This window comes from Sceloporus undulatus, chromosome 3, assembly GCF_019175285.1.
Source record: "Sceloporus undulatus isolate JIND9_A2432 ecotype Alabama chromosome 3, SceUnd_v1.1, whole genome shotgun sequence".
In the NCBI taxonomy this organism is placed as follows: domain Eukaryota; kingdom Metazoa; phylum Chordata; class Lepidosauria; order Squamata; family Phrynosomatidae; genus Sceloporus; species Sceloporus undulatus.
Window position 1 is genome coordinate 266,347,809 of NC_056524.1, and position 21,840 is coordinate 266,369,648.

Sequence of the window (21,840 nt, forward strand, 5' to 3'; positions counted from 1 at the left end):
ATTCCTTCTTCTGCACAACCATTAAAGGTATAGAATCTATCTGCAGTTTTCACAGTGACAATCCTGACTCCACCACATGCTGCATGCCCCTCCTCAATTGCACCAAAATACGCATTTTCCCCTCCCAGTTCCCCTTCACAGTGGCAATAGGAAGCAATGTCACACTGCTTCCTATGGTCATTTGGGAGCGGGGGGGAAACAGGTAAAAGATGGAATTTGAGAGTGGGCATGTTTGCTCACACTTGGAGGACTTTGCACCATACCTCCAAAGTGACCCGAAGCAGCTTTATTTTGGCCTGTCTGTATAAGGCCTGAGATTCTTTGATGGTCTTCCATCCAAGAACCAATCAGAACTTACCTTGCTTAGTGTCCAAGAGCAGACAGGATCTGGTGCCTTTAAGGTATACCAAATCTTTTTTCCTCCAAAATGAAAAAAATTGGGGTCCTTTGAGAGCCTGGTGTGAGGTTTTAGGGCCCCAAAAGTGGGATCCAGGGGCCACATAAAGCCTATCTGCTGCAATTCCTCACTCCTGCATTGATGGTGGGATGTTAGCCCTGTCCTGAACCCACTGCAAATCAATTCTCAGAGAGTATGTCTGTGAAGTGTCTGTAGTTGTGAGTGTCCCTATAATTGTTTGAACTCCTTCTCTTTTCTGTGCAGGGTCCATTTGTCCACATAGCCAGTATGTGTGCTGCCCTACTCAGCAAATTCCTCTCTCTTTTTGGTGGTATTTATGAGGTAGGTATGCAAATGATGCCCATGCTGACTGTGGGATTTTGGGTGCTGGAGTTTGAAACAGGAATTTACCCCCAAACTCTGCCAGTTTGAGATTAAAATTCACTGGATGGTGATAGGGAACCCTTTCTCTTCCAGCATCAGTTCCTCTGGTCAGAGAAATATCTTACTTTGCAAGATGACTTTCTGCAATGATTTCTCCAGATAGGTGTATCTACGCTGTAGGAACGAATGTTAATTTGACACCTCTTCAAGTGCTGTAGCTAACAAAACTACAAATCCCAGGATTCCTTAGAATGAGCCTTGACAGTTACAGTGGTGTCAGACTACATTATTACTACAATGTAGATGCATCCTTAATTAGCAAAAAGCAGAGAACTTCATGTGAGACTACTTTCCCCATAGTTCCAGATGACCTTAAACTCTGCTGTATGGATTTGCAGTAATGTTGTATGCTTTCAGTTGAAGGGTGGAGGACATTTAGCCTTCCAATTGTTTTGGACAACAATTCCTATAATCCCTTCTTATTGACCATGCTGGCCGTTCATTCTAGGAACTGAAGTCCAAAACATTTTAAATCATGATGCCCTGTACTTTTGCTGTTCTCCTTGCTAATTTTGGCTAAAAGGCAGCAGGGAAGGGATTCAGGTGATATTTTTGGAAAGGTGACAATTCAGAACAGGTGTCCAGTGCTTCATCAAATCAAGTTTAAATGTACATTCCCTGAATGCAAAAAAGGGAGCAGCCATTCTGTTTTTTAGTAGTCATAGATGCATTCTTTCCCACTGCTGTCTACTGTTGCTTCCCTGTCACTTTATGCAGCTCTTTCACATTGGCTGTAGATTTTCCTATGGTTTTGGTGCACTTCTCACTCACTTATTTTGCAGAACGAATCCCGGAACATTGAGATGCTGGCGGCTGCCTGTGCTGTGGGTGTTGGTTGCTGCTTTGCTGCTCCAATCGGAGGTAAGACTTGCTCTCAAGGCCTTTTCACTGCCCATCCCTGTCTGGTAGCTATTCCTGCCTTGACCGTCCCTTTACCAAACTAATAGTTTCAGAGATGAAGCTGTAAATGAGTGGTAGAGCACACGCCTTGCATGCAGTAGGTCTTGAGTTTAATCTGCAGTGTCACCATTTAAAGTTAAATAAGTCCATGTTTTATTGGTGGGGCACTGGCTTTGGATACCAAAGATCTCAGATTTAGTCCTTTTTATCTCCATTTTTTTAAAAAAAGTCCTCCAATTTAATAAAATCTGTTACCATTTTATAACTTCCCTGGAGAAAGTTTTCTCTTTAAGCCAATGCAACGAGTTTCCAGTGATTCCCTCTTGCAAAACTAAACCTTTCTTCATAGGGCAAATCTAAACATTTGAAAGCTTTGGAGGGCATCTGTTGGTCAGTAGTAGAACCAGAGCTTAGAAAAAGTTGCTTTTCCAGATTATGGTTCCCAGACTCTATGACTGCATTGAAGTTGTAGCCCAAAAAGTAATTTCCCCAAGTGCTGGTCAGGATAGACAGTACTGGAGTAGATAGACTAATGGCTGGATTCAGTAGAAGGCAGTTCCATATATTATACCATAGAAAATGATGGGAGTCCTGTCTGCGCTGGCACAAGGCGGCCCAGAGTATCCTGGATCTGGAGCTGGCCGAACCTCCCCTGTTGTAAAGGCCCTCCATTCCAATGCCGGGCTGTAGGTCACTTTGCTCTGAAGTTAGAATGAGGCACCCAGCCTTGATTGCCTGACTGGGTGCCTCATCCTGACATCAGAACAAGCAAGTGACTGGTGGCATCAGCAGATGTGCCAGTCAGCGCAGTGAGACATGTTTTAAACAACTGCCTGGCATTGGAACAGAGGGATCTGAATCTTCCAGAAAGACCATACACCATCCTTAAAGTTCTGGCCCACTTTCCTATACCCATAGCAGTTCTTGTAGTGAATGCTGAAGAAAATTGCAATTTTCCGGTTGCTCATTCTTTTTTATGGTTCAGTACAGGATGTAGCCCAGGGCCGGGATCAGAGCTCAAGATGTTCTTTTCTGAACTATAGCTCCTGAAATCTCCCAGACAGCATTGCTAAGGTTGTATTGCTAGGGCTGGAGCTGCAGTACTTAAAGTGGTGTCAAAATGTGTTATTTCTATAGTGTAGATGCACCCTAAGAGACAGCCATTGGACCATGCAGGTTGGAGAATTCTATTTTATTGGGGGGTATTTTAGGGGCCCCCAAAGTGTAACCTTTCCAAGTTCTAGCTTGGCTGAAGTTTTAAGGAATCAGGAAGCTTGGTCTCCAGAAAAGCCTTGCTTTCTCTTAACTTCAGTGTGGCAAGGTGAAGATCTGGGGGCCCAATGAGGCACCTTCATTGCATTTCTCTTCTCATTTGACCCCTAGTGTGGTTGGTCCAGGGTTCTGTACTGTGAGAATAGTGTGGGTCCAGGGTGGTTTTGGGGGTGGTGGCGTGGCAGTGATATTGGGTAGAGCCCCTCTCCAACTGTAGGCATAATGTCCTTTCCTCCTTTCTTCTACTGCATGCCCACCCTGGCAGACCTTACCACACAGCCTGGTTTCCTCCTCGCCGCTTTGTGCGCCTAGGTTGGTGACACATCTAACTCTCTTTGCTTGTTACCTTCTGTGCTGAACACACACGCCCACCCTCCATCTGTGTGTCTCTTGCTATGTTGTGTATCTTCCAATAAACCTGCTGTGGGGTTTGCTGGCTTTCCCAAAAAGCAAGACAACGTGAAGAGAGGAAGGGCATGAGGCCATTTCTCAGTGGCCTTCCCTTATCTAGAATTCCAAAATCCAAAATTTTCCACATGGGCAGATGAGATAGTGAAACCTTTGTGTTCTGTTGGTTCTGTGTACACAAACTTTGTTTCATGCACAAAAACATTTAAAATACTTTATTAAGTATAAAATTACCTTCATGCTATGTTTATTAGATGTATATGAAACATAAAAGAATTTCATATTTAAACTCGGATCCCTTCCCCAAGATATCTCATTATGTATATGCAAATATCCCAAAATCTTATGCAACCTGGTGTGCTCCTTTTAAGATGAATTCAGTGAAACTGTGCCCTGTGAGGAGATGAATCCAGAGGAGGGCAAACAAAATGATGAAAGGTCTGGAAACCACTAACCTTATTAGGGGCAGTTTAGGTATATGTTTAGGGTATGTTTAGCCTGGAGAAGAGACAGTTAAGAGGTGATATGATAGTCCTGTTTAAATACTTGAAGGGATGTCATATTGAGGAAGGAGCAAGCTTGTTTTCTTCTGCTCCAGAGACTAGAGCAGAAGAGACAGAACAATGGATGCAAGCTGCAGGAAAAGAGATTCCATCTCAACATTAGGAGGAACTTGCTGACAGTAAGAGCTATTCGACTGTGGAACACAATCCCTCGAGTGTGATGGAGCCTCCTTTTTTTGGAGGTCTTTAAACAGAGGCTGGATGGCCATCTGTGAGTTTCTGCATGTCAGGGGTTTGGACTGGATGGCCCTTCTGGTCTCTTCCAACTCTAGGATTCTATGATTCAAAAGTGCTACAAGGTCTCTACATACTGATATGCTTATATTTAATACATTTTGTATATTCCACCTGTGGAAAAATGGGAAAGAGCTATGGTCTACGGACATGGCCTACATTGCTCTCCCTCCTTTCAGTTTGTGAGGAAGGTTAGGCAGTAGGGTTACTAGGTCAGAACTACCCCCAGGCCCTGAGAATTCAGGGCATAAACCTGAGATGTAGAAACAAAACCTTGTTGTGCCATAGGGAGGAGCTATGGTGATGATACAAGGATGATGTTTCTAGATGTAGCCCCCAGGTGATATCGATAAGCATGATACATTAAGTGTCAACACAACTGTATAGATTGAGTCTCCCTTGTCCAAAATACATCAGACCAGAAATGTTTTGGATTTTGGGTTTTTATTTTATTTTTTTCATTTTGAAATACCTGTATTTGCATATATGTATGTAATGAGATATCTTGGAGATGGGACCCAAGCCTAAAGACAGAATTCATTTATACTTTACATATATAGCCTAAAGTTAATTTGCTACAATATTTTTAATAATTTTGTGCTTGAAAGAAAGCAAAGATCTCACTATCTCAACCACCCATGAAAAAGTTTTGGTCTTTGGAATATTTTGGAATTCAGAATTTCAGATAAGAAAGACTCTGTCTGTATGGAGTATGCCATTCATATAAACAACACCAAGTCTAACAAATGTGGGAAAACATAATGTGTGCACATTTGAAGATAATGCTCTCATATATAATTTCCTGGAAATGCAACTGGGACCCACAGAAGCCACAAGAAATACAGTCTGTTATTGAGGTTAGGAGTCCTTCAGCAAAAACTGCCTCCATCTTTTAAACAGAGAAAGCATTCAAGGAGATCTTGGTGATTTTAATCTTATCAGTTGACCATTGATTACAGATATTGCGATTCCTGTATTCAGCAATTGTTGTGGCGTGATGATTGCATTTCTTGGAAAAATTGCTTTTGGAGGACAACAGCTTCCAGAATCTCCCGAACAGCATGTTTGGAGAATTCTGGGAGTTGCAGTAAAAATAAATTAGCACTTCCAAGTTCTGTATCCTGGCATGTGTGCTCACATGAGGCAACGTGATTTTTGCCAAGAAACAGTTTTCTTGTCCATGTTCACTCTAAGGAAATAATGTCCTCACTAAGTGTTCTAAATGCATTGGTTGTACTTTGGAATTGTCATAATATTTTAGACTTGTGGCGAGAACACTGGAACTTGGAAGCAAGACATGCAATTAAGCAAAGCTATTTATACAATTGCTATATATAATATTCCTTAAAATGTTTAGATTAACCTTACACTGCTATAAGCTGCAGTTCCTTCTGCCTACCCAACATCCATAACTCTGAAGTTTGTTGTCATGTGTCTTCAAGTCGTTTCTGACTTATGGAGATGCTACGGCAACCTATCATGGGATTTCTCTCCAAAGTTCAGAATGGGTTTGCCATTGCCTTTTTCTTTTCTTTTTGAGGCCGAGAGAGTATGGCTTGCCCAAGGTCACTCAGTGGGTTTTTATGGCTGAATAGGTAATTGAACACAGGCTTCCAGTGTCCTAGACCAGCATTCAAACTACTACACCGTACTGGGTCTGGGACAGATAAATCTGTCAGTTTTGTTTTCTTCCACACATCTGAATTTTGCCAAATTCTGATCAAAACCAAGCCTCAATAATTTTTTTTCACATATTCCTATGGATGGGCTGTCAATTTCATTTCCTTTGTGTAAACTTTGTGTAATCTCAATTGAGTAATTTCCAAATTGGGGAGAGGAGGACAGTGAGTTGGTGGTAAGATTAGATTTCCTTCTTGAGATGCTGCCATTGGGCTAGTACTTCTCAAATAGTGGGGCGGGCCCCCCAGGGGGGGCGCAAGGCTCCGTAAAGGGGGGCGCGAGGCTCAGGATACAGTGTTATGCAGAGGTGTACTTATAACAATTTTATAGACAAATGATACTATTTACAGTCGCGTGGGGGGCGCAAAATGTTTTCTTCTTCCTAGGGGGGGCATGACAGAAAATAATTGAGAAGCACTGGGCTAGTCATTGGATCAGGTTGCTGGAACTCAGCATAGCAAAAAGAGTATCTCTTGTAAGATCAGATGCTGGTGCTTCTTGGTAAACAAGAGAACATATCAGTGAACACATACCTGTGTTGTCCTGTTCTGGGAAGGGAGTTTGGTTTTAATCAATTTTCACTGACACTTCTAGTGTCACACTCAGGAGGACCAGATGTCATAACCACAAAAGAGGACAAGGCACTGCAGAATGCAGGACACTCAAGAAAAATGTAAGACATACCAAACTGAAAGCTAAAAATACTCATATAAATATAAATTCATGCTTCTGTTCAAATTGGAGAACGTTTTAGAATTCCTCCTAGACAGAAGGTAGAAATGTAGGGCATTTCCTGGCAAAGGAGGACATCTGGTCACCCTGAACTTAATTGACATTCTAACTGCCAATGCAATGGAAAACTCACAACAGAAGTGGACAAAGCATGCCCTGTAGGATGTAGGAGGCCCTGGAGCCTCCTTAGGAGATCACTAAATCCCCATGGGTTACTATTATATTTTGGGGGCAATTTCCGAGCCAAAACATGCTTCCAAGGCATCATAAAAACATGGCAGTTTTTATCCACCTGTGAATCGCCACAGGCATACCTCCCTCTGCCTTACATAATAATGTTACAGATACCTTAATTGTACAAAAAGAAAGAAGTTACTACAAGTTGAGCCACCCTTATTCAAAACCCTCAGGACTAGCAGTGTTTTGGATTTGGGATTTGTAAATATTTTAGATTACCTGTATTTGTGCATACATAACATAATGACATATCATAGAGATGGGACCCACATCTAAACACAAAATTCATTTATATTTCATATATACTTTATACGCATAGCCTGAAGGTAAATAATTTTGTGCATGAAAGAAAGTTTGTGTTCACTGAACCCATCAGAAAGCAAAGGTGTCAATATCTCAGCCACTCCTGAAAGAAATTTTGGTTTTCAGAGTATTTCTCAATTCCAGATACTGTAAATGATACTCAACCTGTAGACCTCTAGTTCCCAAACTTTGGTCCTCCAGATGGTTTGGACCTCAGGTCCCAGAATTCCTGACTGTTGGCCAAATTGGCTGGTGCTTTTGGGAGTTGAGGTCCAAAGCACCTACAGGACCAAAGTTTGGGAATCACTCCTGTAAAGTGTAACACATGCCTGGAATTCTGTTTCCTTTAGAATTAGGTCAGTGGCATCTTAAGCAATTTGTATTACATTTTGTAATATGTATTTATTTGCTAATGTATAGCTTGTGCGTAGGTGGGTGTTTGGTATTGAAAAAACAACAGACACCTAAACCCTACTGATCCCACATAAAATCTGTAGGGGGACAGCCAATCCCTTAAGCTATTTAGGAGTTTCCCAAATGGTCGGTTCTCTGTCTTGTCTTTGTCTGTCTTTGTCTAACTCAATCTGCTATTCTTGTTCTTGTGTTCCTTTCTTACAGGTTGATCTTGCTCACCACATTCTTTAGCAAGGAGTGGGTTGTGGGTGGAAAAGGCATCACCCTTTCCAATAATTCCTCAGCCACTGTTAAATTGTGGAGACCTCTCAGCCTATAATTCCTCTTAACAAAAGACAATACCAGCCAGGCCATTAAGATAATCTTTAGTAGTCCTACTAGTTCAACTGCATTGGCCATTCTCAACCAGAATCAACAGGAAGCCATAGAGATGGAGGGCCAGAGCAGCACCAGGACCTTCATCCCTCCCCCCCCATGTAATGGCATTTTGGAAATGAGTATTGAAATTGCAGACTACATTCCCTAGCATGCAGACAATGTATGTATGTGCCTTCAAGTAGCCTGTTGACTTATAGCAACCCCATAAATTTCATAGGGTTTTCTTAGGAAAGGAAAACTCAGAGGTGGTTTTGCCAGTTCTTTCCTCTGAAGTATAGCCTACAATACATGCTGTCCATGTACTAACTATGTACTACCATGTACCATCCAAGTACTAACTAGAGCTGACCCTGCTTTGATTCCAAGATCAGATGGGATCTGGTGCCTGCCTCTTCACACTGACACATCCTCCCACTTTCTCTTGCATTGCCTCATCGGGCAAAGAGGCTTCATGTCTGCCTGATGAAGAAGCTTTTTGGTTTTGAAAGCTTGCACAGATATTTTTGTGTCTTTTTCTAGTAGCAGTGTTTATAGTAAAGGTGTTAGAGCAATATGTGCTTTGGAATTTGTCTTACAGTCAGTGTGGCTTCTTCTGCATGTGTATTCTCTTATTCTTTGGAAGTAGTTGTGGCCTTCCAGATGTTGTCGGTGTTCAACTCGCATGAGGTCCAATCACTATGACCAGTGATTAAGGACAAAGGGAATTATAGTTCAGCAATATCTGAGGGATCGTGTCTTCATTCCCTTTGGTATAAACAGTATTGATTTTTTAGTGGCTCCCAGATGCTTCCTTCTTTTCTGTCTCACCAGGTGTCCTCTTCAGCATTGAAGTCACATCAACGTTCTTTGCTGTCCGCAACTATTGGCGTGGCTTTTTTGCAGCCACCTTCAGCGCTTTCATCTTCCGAGTGCTTGCTGTGTGGAACAAAGATGAAGGTACAACTTCCATGTTTTTTTTCTGATAGCAAGTTGGAGTTCAAAATACCTGGAATACCAAAGTTTGGAAACCACTGATTTAGAGGAAGGAGGTTTCATCCAAGGTTACCAAGTTTGGGATATGTATGATAATCATCATGGTCATGTTTGCTCAAGCCTTGTGTGCAAGAGATAAGGGCCTTGTCCGCACTGCAGAAATAATACCATTTGACTCCACATTAACTGCCATGACTCAATGCTATGGGGTTTTGTGAGATATTTAGCCATCTCTGTCAAAGAGCTCTGGTGCCCCACTAAACTAAAAATCCTAGAATTCCATAGCATTTAGCCATAGCAGTTTAAGGGGTGTCAAACTGCATTATTTTTGCAATGCAGATGGAGATGCAGCCAAAGGGATTCTTCTGGGATTATAGAGTAGTCTTCTTCTTTTGAGCCAGGTTGGTCCATTCACCTCTGATCAAAACATAGAAAAATGACTTTGGGGGACTGTGGATGCCTCCAAACTATAGAAACAGTGCAGTTTGAAACCACATTAACTGCCATGGCACCATCCTACAGAGTCCTGGGATTTGTAGTTTAGTGAGGCATTAGCATTCTTTAGCAGAGAAGGCTAAAGACCTTGCAAAGCTACAAATCCCAGGGATCTTTTGGATTGAGCTATTGTATTTAAAGTTGTCTCAAACTACATTATTTCTACAGTGTAGATGTACCCAAAATGGTTCTAAGACTTTTGGATTCAGCCTCAGAGTTTGCTCTCTTTTTTTTACCAGAAACTATCACAGCTCTGTTTAAAACCCGCTTCCGACTGGACTTCCCATTTGACCTGCAGGAGCTGCCGGCCTTTGCTGTCATTGGGTAAGTGTCATCAGGTTTTACTGGACCTTCCCCACCTTTCAGTGAGATGTTCCCTCTCAGAAGGGACCTTCTTCTCATTGCATCCCTTCAATGTCCTCTTCTTCTCACTCAGAATTGCCAGTGGCTTTGGAGGGGCCTTGTTTGTCTACTTCAACCGCAAGATCGTACAGTTCATGCGCAAGCAAAAGGCCATTAACCGCTTCCTCATGAAAAAGTAAGATGTTGTCAGAACCAGTCAACTCAATTCCCAATAAGCAGGAAAACAGCTTATTGTGATAGAAAACAAAAGATTTTTATTCCAGGCATTAAGACTGAAGTTTCCAGTTCAGGGTCTTTGTTGCAACTGAGGGTCCCTTTCCTCTCCCATAGTATTAGAATACAAACTATTCAGCTCTCCTCCACCCCTTTCCTAGTTGTTAGTGCCCAGCCTTTGGTCCCAATCAAAGCAAATTCCAATAGTCCCTTCTTCCTCTATATCCCAGAATTCTCTATTGGCTGTTTAGTTAATTATATTTAACTAGGGGGCACAGAAATAATGCATTTTGGGGTGACTTCATGTGTTACAGTTCTACCCTATGGAATCCTGGGACTTGTAGATTTAGAAATTCTGTGGCGTTTTCTGCCAAAGAGAGCGAGTGCTTCACAAAACTACAAATCCCTGTAGGGTGGAGTCATGGCAGTTAAAGTAGAGTCATACAGCATTATTTCTACAGTGTTCCTTATTCAACCGAGGGTACATCTGCACTGAAGAAATAAGTTTAACTGCCATGGCTCCTTGCAGTTGAGAATGGTAGTTTTTTATGGTATCTGAGCTCTCTGACAGAGAAACCTAAATGTCTCACACACTATAATTTTCAGAATTCCATAGCATTAAGCCGTGCCTGTTGTCAAACTGCATTAAATCTGCAGTGTGAATGCAGCCGAAATCTCATAGCCTCTGTCATTTAATGCAATCCTGTTGATACATCACATAATGAGATTTTGTTTTCCCATAAACAATGGTGATGGAGTTTGGAACCTCCCAGTTTGCTGTTTGGAGCAGTCATGGTATTTTTGTATCACTTGGGGTGGTATTGTACGGTGTGATTCATCTTTGGTCTGTACCCTTACAGGCGTCTACTCTTCCCTGCACTTGTCACACTTCTCATAGCAACATTGACCTTCCCACCTGGTTTTGGGCAATTCATGGCTGGCCAGGTAAGTCCAAGAGATGTCCACCACTTTGTGGTGAGCAATTGTGATGGTACCTAATGCATAACACTTCACAACATTACCAGGGAGCCCCCCTATCTGTCTGGTTTTGGCCTAGAGACCTCAGGGCCCGAGACAACCCTGAACTTACAACTTAAGTACTGATGATCGGTGGAGGGTGTTAAAGTCAGTATGAGCCCCCCAGAATTGTAACAGGTCCTGCTCCTTTTTCACCCTCTGATCTGCTGTCTTTTATCTTGCAGCTCACACAGAAGGAGACACTGGTGACCCTGTTTGATAACCGTACATGGGCCAAGCAGGGGTTGGCAGAAGAATTTGAATACATTGGTGTATCTGAGGCCTGGAAGCACCCACACTCCAATGTCTTTGTCACCTTGGTGGTTTTTATCCTCATGAAGGTATGTTGTGACTTTGAACACTCTCAGAGGTACCTTTTTGTTGCTGGCAAAGTGCCATTATCAACTTCTGTGAATAGGGAATTGGCTCTTGCTTTGCAGCTGGGATCTTTCCAGTACTGTCTTAACCTTTGGACAGAATGAGAAATTATCCCAGTCTTGGGGTTATTGGGGAAAGCAGTGGCAAGCTGCTGAAAGTGCCAACCACAAATGAAAGTGCCCTAAACTAGCAGGGTGATTAGTTAAAGACTGAAAGCCTTGCTCAACATCTGGTGCCCTTTAGATGTGATGACTACAACCCCTCTCATCTTGAGCCACCATGGCTGCTGGTGCTGGGAGTGGCAGTCCAATATATCTGAGGGCCATCCAGTTGAGTAAAGTGGTAGAGATGGTCTCTCTTCTACTGCTAATGAACAATTGTCTCTCCTTCCCCCAGTTCTGGATGTCAGCCTTGGCCACCACCATCCCTGTGCCCTGTGGTGCCTTCATGCCAGTGTTTGTCATTGGTGAGTATCATCTCTCTTGCCTTCTCACCCTGGCTGTCCTCCTGTTTCACTCTGTTACTCTACAGGTACCTATTATCAGTGGTTATGGGCCATGTTGGTCCACCCAAGGGACTCTGGAGGGTTATATACCCTGACTACACTTCCTGAAAATGTGACTTTTTTAAAAAAAAAACCTAAATGCCTCTTCAAAATTTTGAATTGCTCCACAAGGGTGCGCTAGGGACCATGGGGGCAGTTATATCACATTGTAGCCCCTTTGGTCTTTATTCCAACAAAAAGTAACCTGGAAGTTGATTTCTAGCCACTTCTTGTTGGGGGGGAAAAGGCCTCTCCTAGACTTGAAATGGCTCAGGAGGACCCCCAAACATACCAATATGGCTTTCCAGAGTGCTTAGGGGGTGTTTGGGGAGCATTTGGGAGCACTTTATCCAACCTTGAGCTATAATCTTCCCCAGGAAGTATAACACATATATTCCCCAGGAAGTATAGCACCTTTATATATTCCTATATTCCCAAAGAGTTGCCAAGACTATGTTAGTCAACAGCTGCCCCAGAAGAAAGAGTGTTTAGGGGGCAGCTGTTGACTAATACAGGCATGATAACTCTTGGGAATATAAAGATTGAGCCCCTGCCCCCTGAAGAAACTGAGGATCAAACCATACCTTGCCATAACTACCACAGTGGCAGTGTCAAATACACACACACCCCAGTCTTTTGCTGCATCCATCCAGCAGGCCTGATCCTTCTTCTCTGTCTATGACCAGGTGCAGCATTTGGCCGCCTGGTGGGTGAAAGCATGGCTGCTTGGTTTCCGGATGGCATCCACACAGACAGCAACATCTACCGCATCGTGCCTGGGGGCTACGCAGTGGTGGGTAAGAGGCAGCCTCTCTCATACCCTTTCCAGAGAATGGGAGGTTCAAGTGGAGGTGGAGGTGCCTCCAAGACATGGGAGGGACTTTTATATAATGAATGTTCTATTTTAGTGCTGTGCTGTTTTCATTCTGCACTTTTAAATTCATGTACGGTATCATCCCAAATCCACATGACAGAGATATATTTATTGGGCCAATCAAAATGCACATTATATATGTGGCAAACTTTTGAAGCTTCACTTTTGAAAATTTACAACATGTATAATGAGCATTTTGGTTGGCCCAATAAAGATATCACTGTTTTGTGGATTTTGGATTAATCTGTACTGTATAGCCCAAAAAACCCACAAAAAACTATAATCTGTACTTTGCTTTATAGCCAACACGGCTACCCCTGGATATGTCTTTCGAATTAATACTTTGTATGGTTTTAGTTCTGTAGATTTTGGGCGGTCTGTAACTTGCCATATAGTACCAGTCAAAAAGTGAAGGTTTCCCACTGGAGAATTGCTGTGGTGTCAAAACTTACTGGGTTGACCTTGGGCTAGTCATATTCTCTCAGCTTCAGAGGAAGACAACGGCAAACCCTCTCTGAACAAATCTTGCAAAGAAAACCCTGTGATGGGTTCATCTTAGGGATACCATAAGTCAGAAATGAATTGAAGGCACACAACAAAGTAGTTAAAGTGTTGGGCTGGGACTTGGAGGTCCCAGGTTCAAATGGGCTAGTCACACACTCTCAGCCTGACCCACCTTATTAGGTTATTGTTAGGAAGAAGGAGGTAGGAAGAGAGATATGCATGCCACCATCTACTTGTTGAAGTTAAAACAAGGACAAAACAAGCATCATCTGTTGGCGTTGCTTTGATTGTGTATTCCTGTATGGCAGTGGGTTGAATTGGATGGCCCTTGGGGTCTCTTCCAACTCTAGGATTCTATGTAACTTTGAAAAACAACAACACAAATATTACTGGTTACACGTGTGAATCATTTCTGTGCTTCCTGCCTCCAGGTGCAGCTGCGCTGTCTGGTGCTGTAACCCACACAGTCTCCACTGCTGTCATTGTCTTTGAGTTGACAGGCCAGATCTCTCACATCCTACCAGTCATGATTGCAGTGATTCTGGCCAATGCTGTGGCCCAGAGCTTGCAGCCCTCGCTCTACGACAGCATCATCCGAATCAAGAAGCTGCCCTATTTGCCAGAGCTGGGCTGGGGACATCAGGAGTAAGTGTGGCTGGTGGCCAGGGTGTGTATGTGTTGGTGATGTCTCCTCTCCACCCCATTTGTATGATGCTGTTGGGTTTCAGTGTTGACCAGTAGCTCTCTCTGCCTAAAGCAACCTTACACAACCTGATGTCCTCCAGATGTTTTGGACTACAGTTCCCATCATCTCCAGCTGGTAGGATTAAGGGAGCTGAAGTCCAGAGGGTTCCAGATTGGAGAAGGCTGATCTAAAGGTGAAAAGAATGCATTACCTAGAGATATCCAGGGTGCCTTGCTCAAAGGCACCTTGTTAGAGGACTTTAATACATCTTGGACTATAACTCCCAGAATTCCTTAGCCAGCTGTATAGAGGATTCTGGGATTTGTTTTCCAAGCATTGTGACATGATCTAGAACTGGATTTATTTCTGGGTCCCTTTCAGTGCTGGATGCTGACACACATTACTGCTGTAGCACAAGGATTATTGGTGGTAAATAATGCAGCAGATAGTACACAGCAGAGAAGCATTCCAGCCCTTTTGCTAACAGGGTTCAGCACCTCTCGCAGCCAATGGTAGAACTGGGCCCCCAAACTAATTCTATCCAGGCTTATCCCTAGCAATCATATCAAATCCCTATTGCTGGACTTGTAGGGCACCTGGGTCTGGAAACATTCTCTTCTAGGCCAAGACAAATGGAAGATGGATCCCCAAATGTTATATAGTACAGTAGCAAATAAAGAAAATCAAGCTGACCCATCTCTCCCCCTAATAACAGCGAGAACTGTACAAACCAGTTAGCAACAGACAAAAATTAACTCCCCCAGTTGATTCTCAGCCTTCTTATCTTTTCCCAGCCACAAATTACAGAGGGAAGAATCCAACAAGGTCACTAACACTATTTAACTCTTTCTCACCACTGGACAGCTGTTAATGCTTGGCCATGATGCCAACAAGAATTCCAAAATCCATAGATCAAGGTGGGGGACAACAACAATGAATAAACAAACAACTTTAGTTAAAGCACATCAGTTGAAATACACATCAGTTTAAAAGAACAAATAAAGAGGTACACATATTAAAACAATCCACATCTAAAATTAATCATATAAACTCACAGTTTAAAAACCATTTGGATAAACCTGCTGGAAGAGACTGATCTTTAATGCTCTTTTAAATTCAGACGATATTTTCAGCTGTCAAATCTCTTCCAGTAGTTCATTCCACAGTCTAAGGGCGGCTGAAGACAGTCCTCTGGCTGACAGTTGCCAAACTAATCCTACCTTACTGGACTAAAGGTTCGCCAGGCAACTGAATGTATGGAGTGGATTATATGGGAGAAGGCTATCTTGTAGATTGTATGAAGTACAGTAGTATGAAGTGTGTACTATAAAAGTGCTGTTATTTACCTGCCAGATCCCTAGCTCTCATTGCAGACCTTGCAAGCCTTATGATTCCATGAGGAAAGTGAATGAGCTATGAGAACACCTTAAATTCACATTGCAGTCATGTGTCTGCCTCTATAGAGAGCATTTTCAAAGTCTGTTGCATTTTGCAGGAAGTACAACGTTCGTGTGGAGGACATCATGGTCCGTGACGTCCGCTACATTACCCTGAACTGTCGGTATCGCGATCTTCAGGATGTGTTGCACAGTACCAAAATGAAGAGCCTGGCTCTGGTGGAATCAGTAGGTAAGGAGGAGACCTGGGCGGGATACAGACCGCCCAAAAAGGGCGGTCTGCCGGTGCCTCCTTTTCTGCCAGCAGGAATCCACAGCGGATAAACCGCGCGGTTTCCCACCGGCAGAAAAAGAATCCACAAAAAGCAGGTTCTTTTTCTGGCACACTTGTGATGCCCAAATGCGCCAATGACGCACTCGAGACGTCACAAGTGCGCTGCGACGTGCGGACGCTAAGCGCCCATCATGTCAAAATGGCGATGCTCGTGTGTACAGGGTGCCGCCATTTTGACGTATGAATACGTACTAGGGTTGTGGGGCATCTGTAAGCAACGCCCCGAGGCAACCCTAGCATGTATTCCTTACATGCTTAAAGGCCCATTGGTACTGGGCCCTGGAGAAGGAAAGGAATAATATGGCTCAGCATTGGATGAAACAAGGAAAGTCTGAGAACTCACCATTGTGTTTTCTGGGTCATTTCTCCAAAAGAGGGGTGGGAATCAGGTGACCTTATAGAAAGTTTATAGATGCTATTGATCTGCAGTTCTGATCATTCATTGCCATCAGCTGTGATACCTATGGCTGCTGGGACTTTTAGTCCCAACAACATCTGGAGTACCACAATGCTCACTCCTGCTTCAGAACATTGAATAGAGATTGAGTATCCTCAGTTTGATATAGTGGTTTGAGTTCTGGACTGTGACTCTGGAGATCAGGGATCAATTCCCCACTTGGCCATGGAAACCCACTGGGTGACCTTCTGTGGAGGTTTTTAAACAGAGGCTGTTAGGCTATCTGTTAAGGGTGCTTTGATTGTGAGTTCCTGCATGGCAGGAGGTTGGACTGGGTAGCCCTTGTGGTCTCTTCCAAGTCTATAATTCTGTGACCTTGGGTGAGTCACACAATCTCAGCCCCAGAAAATCACATAATAGGTTTGCCTTAGGATCACCATAAATCCAAAATGATTTGAAGGCACACAAGAATGACAATTCCCAAAAATGACTTTTCTCTATGTCTTTGATTTGCTTCTCCCTGCCATCAATTATTAGTATTAGTTTTAATACAGTGCCTTCCACCCCCCGCCTCCCAAAATTGAGTCTGAAGTGGCTTACAGATTAAAACACAATAAAGTAAACACACACACACAGAAGGTCAACATTAAAATGGAGTTATACAACAGAATTTAAAAACAATTTAAAGGATAGGGTTAAAAATGACAAAAAGCAGTTGAAAAAACAGTACAATTAATAAAAACAGCACTGCACCTTCTTTAAATGCTTTACATTCAAAAGTTCATTTCTCAAAAGCTAGTTGGAATAGAGATGTGTTTTGTCTGTGGAAAAACTGCAAGGAAGGGACCATTCAGGCTTCCCTAGGATGGAAATTCCAGCGCCTAAGGGGACACCGCCAAGAGGGCAGAAAGACTCTGGCCTGGCTTTTCCCTTGACATACTAAGTTTTATATGAGAGCAGTTTTGATTTGATTTGATTTTTAGATGGAGAATTATTCAGCCATTCACCACCACAACTCATGGTCCAAGCCCAAATTACCATCCAAGTTACCATCAGTAGTAGTTCACTTACGTCTAAATCCATGAACATCCAAAATCCACAAAACAGTGATACCTTTATTGGGACATCTGAGTAGCACAAAGTACATGTTGCAAGCTTTTGAAGCTCAACTGGCTTCTTCATCAGGCAAAGGTAATAAAAATCATAAACATCAGAAAGAAAAATATGATGACATTGAAGTTACAGGCCTATTTATAGGTTTACTAATATTTTATATTTTATGTCATATTTTTCTTTCTCCTGTATGATTTTAACACCTTTGCCTGATGAAGAAGCCAGTGAAATTTCAAAAGCTTGCAATGTGTATTTTGTGCATCTTCCTTGGTCCAGTAAAGGTATCATTGTTTTGTGAATTGGATGTTATTGTACTTTGCTATAAGGCCAACACAGCTAGCCCTGGATGTGTTATCTAAATCCATTCTAATACTGTGTGTGGGGGGGGGGGGGCGCGTGTGCGCACATGCACCCCTTCAAGTCGACACAGGTAAAAGCTCCACTAGTGCAATTGGGCTGAATTGCCCAGATGATTCCACCACGTCTTGCACAACGGTTTACCCAAGCACGTGCACAATGACAACTGTATTGGATGCTGCTGTTGTGCTAACTCTCAAAATGCTCAGTTTGCACTATTGTACTACATCTTAAAAGAGCTAGTAGCACAGCATGGGGAGCAAGTATGGTGTAGGAGTTTGGTTAGGACTCTGAGAGACCAGGAATCAAATCCCCACTCTGCCATGGAAATTCACATGGGCAGTTATGGAGAAAGGAAGGCAAAAGCAAACCCCTTCTGAACAAATCTTGCCAAGAAAACCCCATGATAGAATTGCTTTGTTGTTGTTGTGTGCCTTCAGGTTATTTCTGACTTATGGAGACCCTAAGGTGACCATATCATGGGATTTTCTTGGCAAGATTTGTTCAGAGGAGGCTTGCCAATGCCTGAGGCTGAGAGCATGTGAGTTGCCCAAGGTCACCCAGTGGCCAAGTGAAAGATTGAATCATGGACTCCAGTAGTCCAGCACTCAAATCATTATACTGTACTTCACTGTCTCAGATTTGCTTTAGGGTTGTCATAACTTGGAAACAACATGAAGGCACACAACTGCAAAGCACAAAGGCCTCACATTAACACAGGGACATTGGTCATTTGTCCAAAGCTCAAACCGTGCAGGGAATCTGCACTAAATAAGCCCATCTCTGCTTCTGAAACCTCCAAATTCTGCCACCAGATGGAAACAAAATTCTACTCAGTGATGCCCAGAGAAAAGCACACACGCACACATTGTGTCCTCCCCTAATATGGAAGCACAAATCTGTTTTGTACTTCCATTTTTCTTTGTTCTGTTGAATTCCTTACAGATCTCAGACTCTCAAATCCTTAAGTGGTGCAGGTACATAATAAGCACATTTCCAATGGAGTGTTTTATGGATTATTTAATTGAAGGTCTGCTTCACAGTGACAAATTTAGATTGTCCAACTTGTCCTGACTCCTCTTCAAAAGTAGCTGATGTAATATGCTATTTTCCTACGTTATCGATTTGAGTGAGTCAACAGAATAGCTCTTGACATCACTTGGCCTTGATGATAACAAAATCAGTATCTGTTGAATTGTAGCAGAACCAGAAGTAGACCAAAATAGACTTTCCGGTGCAGAACACGCTCAGAACTTTTTACATACTTCCCAAGATTATTTATTCTTACATAGCAAAGAGATTGGGAAGGTAATAGCAAGGAATGTCTAGTAGGCAGAAAAGTTACTTTTAGGGACTGTAACTTCCAGAATCCTTTCATTCAGCATAGTTAGTGGAGAGTAGCCGTGCTGACTGGGGGATTTTGGTAGACATAGTCCAAAAAGTGCAATTGCGAGTTGCAGACCAGAAAAGTAGCTTTTCCAAAACTCTTTTTACTTATATGCTGATGGATGTTTTACAGAAAAAGTAGAATTGGAAAATTGTTCCGTGCTCAACATTATGGAGTATGTTTGGTTTAAATGTTATATTCAAATGGTTTCAAAGCTTTTTGTGGACATTATTTTTTTGAAATATTTGTAATAATGTAGGCAGAATAACTTATACTTCCCTTATACTTAACAAAAAAATAACTGCACCTGAATATTTTAGTGAAACACTAAAAAAATTTGGACTGCAGTCTAAAGAGTTTTGCATCTGCCATATATCGACATTTTAATTCCTCCAAGACTCTTATGAAAGTTCACCTATTTCTGCTTTGGCCTGTTTATGGTGAAAAGGCCTGTGAAACTTGCATTGAGAAGTCAAATGCCAGTTGAGTCAAATTAATGGCAGATGTGCATGAGCAAAAAAGCCCAGTTGATGTCAACAAGTATGCTCCTGGGCTAACCCTTTCCCAAGTTGGCACCTTCTAGATGTGTTGGGACTATAGCTTCCATCATCCCCTGCCCTCAGCCATAATTATCCTGGCTAGGCCTGATAGATGTTGTAGTCCAGCCCGGATGAAGGTGCTACACTGGAACATGGAGGTAAGGCCAGCCCAGACTGAGATGCTGTTTTGAGCTCCAAGAGAATCTGCAAATGTGTTGACAAATGCTATTAAAATCTTAGAAATGTCCACAGAGGAGTAGTACGTAGGTGGATATGACTGAATTTAGCACATTATCACACCCTCCCTCTAGCCCTTGTACAGATGGTCCCCATTGCTTGAGCATTTGTGCAAAACATACACATTAATTTTCCCCTGGATAAACAGTCCTGAATAAAATGCAAAGAAGCCTCCAGTACTTGTTGTGCAGTTAAAGTAAAGTAAAGTAAGGGAGGCAAGCATCCTCCTCCTGTCATTAAATCATGTTAATTGTGCAATCGGGGGGGGGGAGATTATCACACCCTTGTGCGCTTATCCCATTCTTGTCCCATCTGTAAACAGTAATGGGTGCATCATTTGGTATTCATGGAATCTCCCGTCAATACCAAATGATGTGTCCATTGCTGTTTACAGATGGGACAAGAATGGGATAAGCATGTGAAGGTGTGAAAATCTTCCCCCCGATTGCATGGTTAACATGATTTAATGACGATTTAATGATGGGAGGAGGATGCTTGCCTCCTCCATGTGATAATCTCCCTAGTTTTCAAGTGCTGAATGATAACAGCATTGTAGCCATGTAGCTCAGATTTGGGGAGGTTTGACAAAGAGCTGTCAATATGCTTTCACTTATGAATGTGACCATTTAGTTTGAATGAGTATGCTTCAAGCATTTGGATATGCAGTTCAGCATTTGCAGAATTGCCCCATCCAATTGGTGTGCCTCCTTTGATACAGTACATGCATTTCCATGCCACACTCACAGGCCTCCCTCTAAAACAAGTTTTTCACCTTTTTTGTGCATGGACTCCTTTGACAGTCGGGTGAAGCCTATGGCCCCTTTCTCAGAACCATGCAGCATTATTGTTTGGTGGCTAAACAATTACCAGATGGAGAATGGCCTGATAGTTGGCCAACTACATTGCATGCATGTTTGTATATATAGGATGGTTGTGGTCACATGCAATTTAGAGGCAGGTCTAATAACTACAGTAATTTCAAAGTTGTGATGAGCATAAACAATATTTTGACATAACTACAACAACTGTACAGTGGTCCCTCCACATTTGCTGTGGTAAGGGATGAATGACCCCTATGAATGTGGAAAACCCACAAATAAAAAAACACTATTATTTCTAACTGAGAGGACACCTCTAGGAATCTCCAGGTCCTCCAGCACAACTCTATGATCAGCATCTGACATACGTTGATCATAGCATCATGCTGGACCTACAAATGCCTAAAGAAGCATTTTCTCTAGGAACTTCTGGGTTTTCTAGCACAAATCTATGGTCAACTTCTGGCAGAGTTGCGCTGGAGAACCTAGTGATTCCTAGAGAGAACATATTAATCAAATTTGCAAATAATGAAATTCACAAAAGTCAAAGCTGCAAATGTGGAGGGCCAACTGTAATATGATATGTAAACATGTGATACGTAAATGCTGTTGGTGACCACATCACAGGTACTGCTAATACCATTGTAGTTTGTTGCCTACATTCCTAATGGAAGGAAATGTTAAATTTCAGTTAGGGAAGTTACTGAAAATAAAGTTATGAGCTGAGATCCTGTATGAAAGATGATAATGTAGCTGCAGTTGATCTCCTGATTCACATTTATAATTGTGGCACTGTCGCCACAATCACACATTCTCCCTAAAATCCACCTTAAAAGTCAGACTGCTGCACTAACCAAAGGAGTTCCATGGCATTGGTGTTCAGGGTGCTGAAGAATGACCCTTCTAGTTTTCTCTCATTAGTGAACTGTGGTGTGACAAGTAGAAGCAGGGACCTTGTGTTGTAACTGTTCATCACAACTTGACTTGTTGGCAGGAGGTGGTAGACACATCATCCTTTAGCGCCTTACTAACCTATAGGACTCCTTTGTTTATTGTGGCTGCCTGGCTTTTAAAGTAGTTTTTGAGGGAAATTTGTGATCATGGCAATGGTCCCACGATTCTAGATGTGAATGCCAAAATTTATGAAGCCATAAATCCAGCTTGGTGTTGAGAGCCACGCAGTCTAGTGGTTTGAGTGTTGGACTGTTACTCTGGAGACCAGGGTTCAAATGCTGGCTCGGCCATGGAAACCCA

General features: G+C 42.5%; 1 protein-coding gene across 2 annotated transcripts in view; it reads left to right on the forward strand.

The window, feature by feature from the left end:
- CLCN2 (chloride voltage-gated channel 2) overlaps window positions 1–21,840 on the forward strand; it is a 104,880-nt gene that overhangs the window by 70,737 nt on the left and 12,303 nt on the right. For both annotated transcript variants that reach the window (XM_042458326.1, XM_042458327.1), the window contains exons 6-16: window positions 662–739; window positions 1,624–1,702; window positions 8,773–8,898; window positions 9,669–9,753; window positions 9,866–9,967; window positions 10,866–10,950; window positions 11,208–11,363; window positions 11,797–11,866; window positions 12,631–12,741; window positions 13,754–13,967; window positions 15,503–15,636. In XM_042458326.1, coding sequence (XP_042314260.1) covers window positions 662–739; window positions 1,624–1,702; window positions 8,773–8,898; window positions 9,669–9,753; window positions 9,866–9,967; window positions 10,866–10,950; window positions 11,208–11,363; window positions 11,797–11,866; window positions 12,631–12,741; window positions 13,754–13,967; window positions 15,503–15,636 — 1,240 coding nt within the window. The remainder of the gene's footprint in view (window positions 1–661; window positions 740–1,623; window positions 1,703–8,772; window positions 8,899–9,668; window positions 9,754–9,865; window positions 9,968–10,865; window positions 10,951–11,207; window positions 11,364–11,796; window positions 11,867–12,630; window positions 12,742–13,753; window positions 13,968–15,502; window positions 15,637–21,840) is intronic.